Source organism: Zootoca vivipara, chromosome 6, assembly GCF_963506605.1.
Source record: "Zootoca vivipara chromosome 6, rZooViv1.1, whole genome shotgun sequence".
Taxonomy (NCBI): Eukaryota; Metazoa; Chordata; class Lepidosauria; order Squamata; family Lacertidae; genus Zootoca; species Zootoca vivipara.
In genome coordinates this window covers 23,427,465-23,439,621 of record NC_083281.1, presented here as the reverse complement: position 1 = coordinate 23,439,621, position 12,157 = coordinate 23,427,465, and the positions used below count along the sequence as shown (strand labels likewise).

The 12,157-nt window shown below is 41.6% G+C and overlaps 1 protein-coding gene across 1 annotated transcript; it reads right to left on the bottom strand.

Annotated features, from left to right (window-relative positions):
* Window positions 1-6,175: 6,175 nt before the first annotated feature.
* Window positions 6,176-10,531, bottom strand: LOC118089436 (phospholipase A2 inhibitor NAI-like). Its single transcript, XM_035124111.2, has 5 exons — window positions 10,445-10,531; window positions 9,943-10,059; window positions 8,834-8,986; window positions 7,275-7,430; window positions 6,176-6,460 (listed from the first exon to the last, which is right to left on the bottom strand). Exons 1-5 carry the CDS (start codon window positions 10,494-10,496, stop codon window positions 6,303-6,305), a joined length of 636 nt encoding a protein of 211 aa, XP_034980002.2. The 5' UTR covers window positions 10,497-10,531; the 3' UTR covers window positions 6,176-6,302.
* Window positions 10,532-12,157: the final 1,626 nt, after the last annotated feature.

Here is a 12,157-nt window from a genome sequence, read left to right as displayed (position 1 = left end):
CTACAGTGGTGGAATGTGGCATTATTGATAAATGGCTTAAAGCATTTGCACAAAATGAACACTCAAGCCCTTCAAGACCCCATTAAGTGGGATTGCTTCCAAACGACTCTTAAGGACAATCTGTTTTCAGAATTCCCTGATAACTTTGAGGAACACTGGACCAAGCTAAAAACATCCATTATTGCAGCTTGTGAACAAACTATTGGTTTCCTTCCTTGAAGCCTGTGTTGAGGTATAATCTGGATAGCCATTGTGGAGCGTATTAGTCGGTGATCTGTCCAGCAGTCGTTAGCGCTCGTCATAGCTCTGGTAAGGAGCACATCATGGTGATCTTTAGCACGGACAATAACATAGTCTAAGAGATGTCAGTGGTTTGACCGAGGATGCCTCCATGAAGTTTTAAATTTGTTTTTCTGTTGAAAGAGTGTGTTTGTAATAACAAGGTTGTGTGCTGCACATATCGTCCAAAGTAATATTCCGTTCTGGTTGCTGTTGCCAACTCCTTCCCAATAGTCCCAGGCCACAGATCAAAATCTCGCCCAACTCTTGCATTAAAATCACCCAGGAGGATAATTTTATCTTCCTTAGGTGTCTCTGATAGGATGGTATCCAGCTGAGAGTAAATATTTTCTTTAATATCTTCATTGGCATCCAGTGTTGGTGCATAAGCGCTTATAATAGTAGCCTGTTGGTTTTTGGACAGCTTTATTCGAAGGGTTGAGAGTTGCCCATTAGGGACTTCTGACAGGAGCTTCACAAGGTCGTTTTTGATAGCAAAGCCTACGCCATGTATTAGATGTTCTTCTTCAGATAGACCTTTCCAGAAGAATGTGTACCCTCCCTTTTCCTCCTTCAGTTGTCCCTTGCCTGCTCTTCAAGTCTCTTGAATGTTTTGGATTATTTGGATTTGGCAGGTGTGGAGGATTCCCTGGTTCTGAATGGGGTAACTGTGCCCCTGAAGGACCAGGTGCGCAGCCTGGGAGTCATTTTGGACTCACAGCTGTCCATGGAGGCGCAAGTCAATTCTGTGTCCAGGGCAGCTGTCTATCAGTTCCATCTGGTATGCAGGCTCACACCCTACCTGCCTGCAGACTGTCTAGCCAGAGTGGTGCATGCTCTAGTTATCTCCCGCTTGTACTACTGCAATGAACTCTACATGGGGCTACCTTTGAAGGTGACTCGGGTGACTCGGAAACTACAACTAATCCAGAATGCGGCAGCTAGACTGGTGACTGGGAGTGGCCGCCGAGACCACATAACACCGGTCTTGAAAGATCTACATTGGCTCCCAGTATGTTTCCGAGCACAATTCAAAGTGTTGGTGCTGACCTTTAAAGCACTAAATGGCCTCAGTCCAGTATACCTGAAGGAGCGTCTCCACCTCCATCATTCTGCCCGGACACTGAGGTCCAGCACCGAGGGCCTTCTGGCGGTTCCCTCGTTGCGAGAGGCCAAGTTGCAGAGAACTAGGCAGAGGGCCTTCTCGGTGGTGGCGCCTGCCCTGTGGAACGCCCTCCCATCAGATGTCAAGGAGGAAAACAACTACCAGACTTTTAGAAGACATCTGAAGGCAGCCCTGTTCAGGGAGGCTTTTAATGTCTAATAGATTACTGTGTTTTATTTTTCTGTTGGAAGCCGCCCAGAGTGGCTGGGGAAACCCAGCCAGCAGATGGGCGGGGTATAAATGATTTATTATTATTATTATTATTATTATTATTATTATTATTATTATTATTATTGGATAGCGAGGGTACAGCAGATTTTCAGCCAACAAGTAAGGCAGCTGCCTCTTGTACTGGTGTTGGGGGTAATGTGGTAGGGTTATTGTAGGAACATGGACAGCTCCAACTTAGATTCTTGCTCTGAGAAGGCCTGTAAGTCATTGAATCATAAAATCCTAAAAGAATAGAGTTATAGAGTTTGGTAGGTACTCTGAGCGCCATCTTGTCGAAGCTGCTGAAATATAGGATTCGCAACTAAATCTTAAATGACACACGACCATCCAAACCTTCTTATTATTCCCCCCCCCCCATTGTTTAGTATCTTCTCACAATGCTATGACCACCAACAATGTTCTCAGAGGCTGATTGCTGGCCATAATTTGCTACACAAATGTGAAGTAGTACTGCTGCTACTCAGATGTCCAATGCCTTTGGGAAGCTGCTGGGTTTTTCTTGGATAAAGGGATGTATTTGCAATGAGACAATGTCTCTGTCTCTGCTCTTTTTTTGGTGTGGAGTCTAACTCAGATGGAAGGAGAATATGTTTTTATCATTTTCCATGCCCCAGAAAAAGGACTACTGAGGCGATAAAGCCAAACATAGCTTTATTGCTAGATGCCAGGGACAAAGAGATATTTACTGAATATTGTAAATCTACTCTATAGTGATTACCAAGAGATAAGATAAGATATCTTTATTGTCATTGTCCCCTTGCGGGAACAACGAAATTACTCGGTTGCTACATCCACTCAGATAAAGCATTCCGCATAATCCAAAATTACAAAACCTAATTAAAAACAGTAAATATAATACAAATAACAAGTAAAATAAGATGACTTCAAAGTCCAGGCTTTCCATTTAAGGCCAAAATCGCTCTAGAGAAGAAACTGTTCCTGAGACGGCTTGTTCTTGCCTGCATAGTTCTATATCTCCGTCCCGATGGCAGGAGCTGAAAGAAATGGTGACCAGGGTGCGTTGGATCTTTTGATATGTCTAATGCTTTTCTATGGCACCTGGTGGTATAGATTTGTTCTAAGGTGGAGAGTGAGCAGCCAATAATGCTCTCTGCTGTTTTAATAATTCTACACAGCCCTGCTCTGTCCTGAGAAGTACAGCTTCCGTACACACATAATCCGTACGTGAGCACGCTCTGTATGGCACAGTGATAGAAGGCAAGCAGCAGCTTTTGTGGAAGATGGTTTTTCCTTAAAATTTTCAAAAAAATACAGTCTCTGCTGTGCCTTCTTCACAAGCCCCCTTGTATTAACACTCCAGGGCAGATCCTCCTGTAACTCAATGCCTATAAATCTAAATGTTGTTACCCTCTCCACACAAATTCCGTCAATCAAAAGTGGCTGGACCTCGTTCTTCTCCTAAAGTCCACCACAAGCTCCTTTGTTTTCTTTGTATTTATGAGCAAGTTATTAACTCTGCACCACTCTGTCAGCCGCTCCACCTCATCTCTATAGTCCGTTTCACCCTCCTTATCAGAGATGAGCCCGATCACGGTTGTGTCATCTGCAAATTTGACAACCCTATTTCTAGGGTGGGCAGCAACACAATCATACGTATAGAGAGTATAAAGGAGCAGACTAAGCGCACATCCTTGTGGTGTTCCTGTGTTAGTCCTAAGCATGTTAGACATATAAGGGCCCAACCGGACCCTCTGGGAGCGATCTGAAAGAAAGTCCAGTATCCACCCACAGAGTGATAGCGGGAGCTCCAGATTTCCCAATTTAGTTATCAGACGTCACGGTAGAATGGTATTGAATGCAGAGCTGAAATCTACAAAAAGCAGTCTGGCATAGCTCCTCCGCTGCTCCAAATGTGCAAGAACAGCTTGGAGTGCAATCGCCACAGCATCCTCTGTTGATCTTTTCGTTTTGTAGGCAAATTGGAATGTGTCCAATCCCTCTGGTAGGCAGGAAATGACATAATTTCGTACCAGCTTTTCAAAGCGCTTCATAATTATGGGTGTAAGTGCTACTGGACGAAAGTCATTCAGATTCTCCGGATTGGATTTTTTTGGTACTGGAACAATAATAGAAGACTTCAGGCAAGATGGGACAGTAGCCTGGGCTAGGGATCGATTTAAAATCCCAGTGAAGATTCCTGCTAGTTGGACTGCGCAGTCTCTCAAGACCCTTCCAGCTACTCCATCTGGCCCTGTAGCCTTCCTTGAGTTGATTCCCTTCAGCACCTGATGAGCTGATGAAATTGTTTTCTGCAACTTCATTCCTACTTGTTTCAATTGCATCAGATTCTTGGGAAGGAGTGAAGATACTTTGAGTCATCTGATCTGCTTGCCTTCGGCCACCTTGTCTTGAATTGAACCAAGCTAGTCATTTGCACCTGCTTCACATCCTTCTTCAACCTCATCCATATGCCCTGAATTTCCCCATTTACTGGAAACTAACTTTATTTCTGGTACCTGACCTTTTTTCTTTTTTCTTTTCTTTTCTTAAATATATTTTAAGGCCAAACCAATTGCAGGTAATCCCAAAAATGGGAAAGGTACTACAGAAGTCTGTTATGTGTATGGCAACTGAATGTTTGATTCCGTTGAGGCTGCGTTGGTGTTTGCAGCAATGGTTACCTGATTTGGGGGAGGATGTTAGCAAATAACTCCTCCGTTGCTGGATATGTGGCTGGTATAAGTTACATGTCTCTGATTACTTTCCTGAGCTAGAAAAGTCTGAAGATGGAAGTCATTCTGATCTCTTCTGCCCTGTTGTGCTTTTGCACTGTTCTTTTGTCTCTCTGTCTGCTGTTGAAGAAGAGAGCAGGCACCATTATGATTTGTCCTGTACATATTGAAAATTAAATCTAAGAATGCTCACATTCATGCTTCCAGTCATCACTTCTAGCTCTGCTGATTAATAGTGTGCACAGAATCATCTGACCTGTGTCGCTGAGTGCACTGGAATGAAGACTGATGTCCATTCTGGGGGAGTGTGACACAGGACAATGCCCAGAGAGGTTTGTTTCACACCCCCAGGGCATTTCCCAACAAACCCATGTTGGAATGAGTTCAGAACATTCTTCTCTTTTGTAAGCTGCCCCTACAAAACCAAAATGCCCTTGGAACCATGACAACCATATAACATGCAAATATAAAGACAGACAAAACAATAACATATGATAACTGTGCGTTTGATTTTGGCACTTCCAGATCACAATGCTCTTATCTAGAATGGTCTGTAGTGCCCAGCCTGCTTCACTTACAAAGGCAATAATTGTCTGAGTGATGAGATAATCGACTTCCATGGGAATGAAAATGAGTGTGTTGATATTTGAACTTTATATAGTATGTTCAGAAGTAAGATTATTACTGAGCCAGGAATCAAATTCTGTAATTTCCATGGCAAAAACATGCCCACCTCTTTCTGTCTCTCCCTCCCTCTTTTATTTTCCCATAAAAGGAAAAAGGAACCTTTTGTTCTTCTTTGAATGCCAATATTAGTACACACACACACACACACACACACACACACACACACACACACACGTGTGTGTGTGTGTTCTGGCTTCATATGACTGATGAGCACTGCAGCCCTGGTCAGCATCGACAGGGGTTAATCATGAGAGTACATGTTGAGAATGGAAGAATTAAGCATTGGCTTTACTTTACTTTGCCCATGTCTAACTGATCATAAAGTCTTTTGTTTGAGACATTTTTCATATTCTATTTGAAGAAGGCACCACTTGGTCCAGTCATAGTCTCCCATCACATGCACTTAATTCAAACCAAGGAATTCCTTGTTCTATTAATCCATTCAAATAATATTTCAGTCTGTATCTAAACCTGTCTACTTTGTCATTGCAATTATATGTCTTATGAGGGAGACATATGCCTCTTTTTATAGAGGGCAGTCCTGCATTTTTTGAACGGTCAGAAGAAAATCCTTTATTTCAAGGAGTCCTTGATTTGAAATCATCTCTGGTCCAGTTCTGGTTTAATGACCAAGAACTATAAGCAGAGAGAAGAGGGCTTTCCACTAGCCATTTGAATCAGGAGGAATACGTGGGCAGCCACACAGTTCAAAATTAAGCCTGCACCACTATAGTGAGATGATTTTCTAGATTATGAATTTGAATTTAGAGACAAATCAGCATAGATTAATATTATGCACACCTGGGACCTTTTCTATGGAGATACATTTCCTCTGTCTTGCCATACACAACTGAGCAGTCTAATGCTTAGACTGCCTATGACTGGCTGATAGCTCTTCCAATCAATATCTGTTTTAGGACAGAGGCACTTGCATTTGAGAGAGTGTGTTTTTGTGCTACCATGTCAATTTAGCAGTAGGAGGCAGTAGGGTTGAACTATGCAAATTCTCATATTTCCCATCAAATACCCTTTCTCATCATTCTACACATTCTGCACATATAAAACATACAGATACAGAATACAGATTCTTTGTGTCAGAAGAGTTTATTTTGATCATGAATTTCACCAATAGTGAAAAAGAAAACCAGGAGGCCTGAGCCCCTGCTCTCACCATCCAGCTGTTAATATATTCTGCTGGTACCATGAATGGTGCAATAGAGAAGGAGGAGATCTTTCCTCTCTCCTACCTACCCTTCAAGGTCAATCTGCTTTGAGGCATCAGAGCATTTGGTTACAATCTTAGCTAAGCTAAGAAGGCCATATGAAAATCTTTTTCCATTAAGGGCACACACGTCTTCAGTTGCACAGCCTTTGAGTTTCAGTTGCTTATTGAAACGGAAAAAAACTGGGAAATAAAAAGCATAAGGTTTGTATGAGTTCTTTATTAGGTCATTGGGGATAGGAAAGACAATGTTTATAAAAGCTTAGCATGCTTGAAACACATGGTATGATTAATCTGTGAACCTTAGGAACCTTAACCTGTGAGCCAAGGAAATCTGTCACTTTTACCAAAGCTACACCCACTTGCCTTTCACCAACAACCCATTGCATATGATAAGTGGCAGTTAAATCTGTTGCAGCGGCAGAATTACGAGGAGCCTTGAAAGCCACTCTGAATTGCTGTGCTCACATGAGGACCAAAAAACTCAGTGCAACTTATTTCTGACAAAAGATGAATATTTGTGCACTAGGATGTTTCTTTCTCCCAGCCCCCTTTCTTTTAAAAGTTTGGCCAAGGTGTGTGGCAAGACACAGTCCTCCTTCTGAACCAGCACCGAATGGTTCATACTGCTGTGCAGAGGAGCAGTGATGTGCCAGCTTGTTCTGCACCTTCCCTTTTATCTCTCTGCTCTGATGCCTCTTGTGCATTAAGAGAAAATGATGTGCTGTAAGAAGCCTGTTGTACTTGTTTATGCTCCCCACACAATGAAAACCCTGTCCATGAATGAGCCTGACCCCTCTAGGTCTTACGTAATTCTAACAGGGGTAGTTTAGAATATGAAACAGGATTAGAGCAATCTCTTTTCCTCAGAGGAAGAAATCAAAGATATATACACATAACACATATAAAAGTCAAACAAAGATTAGACATTGCTTTTCTGGCAGTGATAAAGAGACAGAGGAGCAGATTTTCTTAGATGATTGGAAATATTACTCACATTTAGCCGTGCTAGAATAGTCAATGCACTTGGTCTCATTGCCAACACAGCTGACAGTCCCATGACTTCTGCATATGGGTTTTGATGCAAAATTGGTGAGGCCGAAGCAGGCTGGGCACTCTAAACCATTGGGGGAAAGGTCCTCACGAGGTGGAACTACCAAAGTAAAAACCTACAGTCAGTATATGGATACATTTCATCCCCCCTTTTCTTTATTGTTAAGTTTGTTTCATTTTTTGCATTCTTTCTAGTAACTTCTGACCTTAGCTAGACATGGTACCTCCACATTGTGCTCTCAATTTGCCATCAGCTTTGCAGAACAGGTACATCTGCTGAGCATCTATAAATAAATTTTGTTTTTCATTCTATTTTCCTGAGTTCTCACTTTGTATATGGCAGGCATGTCCAACAGGAGATCATGTTAGACCGATAGATCACTGGACATCTGTGGTAGATCACTGGTAGATCAGTGGCTTCCCCCAAAGAAGCTGAACAACTCTGGCTCCCCTAAAAAAAGCTCAACAATTTGACCTGAACCCCACATAACAGGGCTCAAAGACTTTGTCCTGAACACCCAAGAAACGGGATTCCCTCTTCCCTAAAAAAAACCTCAACAACTTTGACACTGGGCACTGTAGACCATTGGGGGAAAGATCCTTACGGGGTGGGACTACCAAAGTAAAAGCCTACAGTCAGTATTTTGATCAATTTCATCCCCCATTCTCTTTATTGTTAACTATTTCATTTCATGCTTTCTAGTAACTTCTGATCTTAGCTGGACTTGCTACCTCCATATTGTGCCCTACTTCGGCCTTCAACTTTGCAGAACAGGCACATCTGCTGAGCATCTATAAATAATGATTTTGTTTTTCATCTTTTGTCAGGCATGCTCATTTTCATTCTATTTTCCAGAGTTTTCCCACTTTGTATATGGGTATTCAAAGCTATTTGAAACTACAGTCAGCTGCATTCTCTTGGAGGTAATCTTTCTGTCTCTGTCGATGGGTGCAAGCAAGTATTCAGCAGACCCATAACCCAAATTTAGCAGAGGTATGTCCAGATTTTCCATTTTTCTTTCTACATCTCTGCCTCAAGCCCCAGCCCTTACATAACTGATGTATAAAGAGGACTAAAGTATTATGCATCCTAAGAAGAGGTCATCTACTTCATCCATTCCAGATTCATCATGGAACTGGTGAGCTGGAAGGGACACTAAGGGTCATCTAGTCCAACCCCCTGTAATGCAGGATACCCATCTAAAGCATCCAAGACGGATGGCCATCCAGTCTGCTTCAAAACCTCCAATAAGGTGATTCCACACTGTACTGAGGGAGACCATTCCACTATAAAACAGCTCTTACTGTCAGAAAGTTTATCCTGATGTTTAATTGGAATCTCCTTTCTCTTAACTTCAAGAATCAGTTGTAGATACTTATCAGACCCTTGCACCTAGTGTCTGAATGGACTGAAAGACAAAGATGGTATACTTTGCCTGTAACTGGGTGGAAGTTATATGACAGGTTAATAAGCTATTAACTTTCAAAGATGCAGATACGCACCATAGACAGGTTCCTTATTACACTTCTCTGTTCTGCAGCAGAAGACCTTCATCTGGAGGTATCTACCATTGGCTGAAGTTATACTGTAATCACCTGAGTGGCAACGTTGGGAATCAGCACATCCCTGGTAAGGTGTCACTGTGTACTGTGGAACTGTTAAGAACAAAATGAAACAAATCACAACATCTGCAAAAAATCTGATTTATTCCCTCCAAATGTATTTATTTTAAATGCTGGTTCCTATTAACTAAATTCTTTACTCTTCAATGAGAAACTAAGTAATGTGCAGTTCTTGGATCAATAGATAAACCAGAATCAGAATCAGAAGAATAATCAGGGTACCCCATTAGAAGTGTCTCAATTGAAGTCTCTCTTCATAGTGATGGGCTCAGGATGTCAATCTGGGTACACTGGCTTGAGGCCATATTCCATGACATGACTGTGAAGTGGTTTCAGCCCTCGGCCAGGAGACTGAAATGGATATACAGTGGTACCTCTACTTATGAATTTAATGCGTTCCGAATGCACATTTGTAAGTCGAAAAAAATTGTAAGTTGAATCCCATAGGAATGCATTGGGAGAAAAAAATTCGTAAGTAGTAGCAACCCTATCTAAAAATCCGTAAGTAGAAAAAATCCTATCTAAACCACATCCAAGATGGCGGACGGAGCTCCATTCATAAGTAGAAACATTCGTAAGTAGAGTTATTTGTAAGTAGAGGTACCACTGTACACAACAATGCCTGAGCCAAAATTCCACCTACACCTGTAATCAATAATGTTGTGGCCATTTTTAATCTAGCTCATTTTGTACGTGTGTTGATTGAATCACACCTCACCATAGCTGCCAAGTTTTCCCTTTTCTCGCGAGGAAGCCTATTCAGCATAAGGGAAAATCCCTTTTAAAAAGGGATAACTTGGCAGCTATGCACCTCACACAGGGGAGGGTGGCACTGTGACTGGTACCAAAACAATGTACAGCACATTGTGCTCTTGGGGGGGGGGGACCATTGTTATATAAATGCAAGTAATCATTAATAAATTATATTAATTTACACACAAACAACATTCCTTGGGGTGAACAAGAATAAGTGAAAAGTTTCAGCTCACATATATTGTTATCCATAGCACCAGAGACACAGCTTGGATTAGAGCCACAGACCTCATTTGTTTGGCTGTTACATGAAGTTGTATTTTGCTGACAGTAGGAACAAGTCAGAGATGTCACTGCATAAAGGAGATAGAGGTTACTGCAGGAGATTTCCTGAGATGGTAACAAGCTTAATGGTACATTGGGTGGAAATGGAAAGTAAGTCCATATAAAACATGAGACCCCCCAATGCAAGTATATCAAATATGTTTCACATCTATGCATTAAATCTATGAAAGCAAATGCATGAAGATCTCTCTAGAGCTGTTTTACAAACAAGCCAAAGTACTATAATGTGGGAGAAGGCGATTCTCTCCTGCTTTCCCTTGTAACACAGTAGTCCTTACTCTCCAGCTATTGTATCATCTATTGTCCTAACTCTCCTTCCATCCCTAGGAGTAATCCTTTTCAGTGTCATTGAAAGATGATTAAAAGAATCCAATTCTACTGGTTCCTACTTACCTGCAGGAAGCAGGGCCAAGAGGAGGCAGGTGCTCAGAAGTGCTTTCTGCATTCTTGAAAGACTTGCTGACTCCAAGCAGAAATGTACCAAGCTGGAGAACTGTTGCAGGTAGAGTCTTACATGAAGATATTTAAAGGCTATAGATTCATGACGTGGGCAATTCTTGGCAACAAATGGTACAGTAGGGGATGTATGTTTGCCAAGAAGACACAGAGGGACATAGCGAAATTCAAAGCTCCATGCCAAAATTGCCTGATTTATTCATTTTGAGTTCCATTAGCTGTTGCCAGAAACTTCTCAGAATTCTTTTTCTATATACCGGTAATTATATTACAATTTACTCATAACTCATATTAGCTTTATATTACATGGATGCACTGAAATGGATATACACCCAATGCCAAGCCAAAATTCCACCTACATCATTTTTAATCCAGATCATTGTCTGCGTGAGTTCATTCTATTACACCCCACAGTACTCACTGCCCAGGGGAGGGTGGAACTGCAACTGTTCCTGCAATTGTGTTCCTTGGAGAAAAGGTGGGATATAAATGCAATTAATAAATATTTAATACAGTGGTACCTCTGATTAAGAACTTAATTCATTCCAGAGGTCCATTCTTAACCTGCAACTGTTCTTAACCTGAGGTACCAATTTAGCTAATGGGGTCTATTGCTGCTGCTGCTGCGCCACCGGAGCAAAATTTCTGTTCTCATCCTGAAGCACAGTTCTTAACCCGAGGTACTATTTCTGGGTTAGGGGTGTCTGTAACCTGAAGCGTTTGTAACCTGAAGCATTTGTAACCCAAGGTTCCACTGTAATACTAATTTCCACATGAAAGTCATTCCCCAGGGTGACAAAGAATAATTGAAAAGTTTCAGTTCACCTATATTGTTATCCAGAACACCAGAAGCGCCTGCATTAGATTTACAGAACTCAGATGTACCGCCTTCACTGTTAGAATACTAGGGCCATAGACCTGTATTCTTGTGCTGCGACTGCCCTCCGGTTAAAGAAGACAGCACACATTTTGTAGTTGCTAAACTACTTTATTACAGAGAGATGCAGAAGCGTTCTGCCATCTTCTCTCAGTCAGAAGCAAAAGGAAAGTAAGAAGAAAGAACACCACATGACAGGAGATTGGGTTACATCCGGGCTCCTGTGTGGGAAAGAACAGCAGTCATGTATGTAAACAATCAGTCACATGCAGCAGTTGTTCCATGTATAGGATTCATGCTAACATTCACATGAGGTTGCATTACGATGACAGTAGGATCATTTCAGAGATGTCACTGCATTAAAGTAATAGAGGTCGATGCAGGAGTTTTTATGAGATGGTTATGAACTGAATGGTATATTGGATGGAGATAGAACAGTAAGTCTATATGTCAAATATATTTCAGATTTATGCTTCAAGTTTTAAATTTAAATTTGAGAAAAATCAGAATTTACAAGAGTGGAAATACTAAAACAGATTAAAATTGCCACAGCTTCTAACCATCTGTTCTTGGACAGCCCCATCACAAGTGGTGGCATGGTTCCCTTCAACTAATAGCTCTGCAATACATTGCTTCTATTCAGGAGAAATGTGGACAATTGCTCTGCAACTCTTTGTCATCTATGTATTACCTTAGTCTCCAAAGGACTATGGGAAGTTATTGGGTCCTTGATGGACAAAGCAATATACTGAATAAGAACCACTACTGCTGCC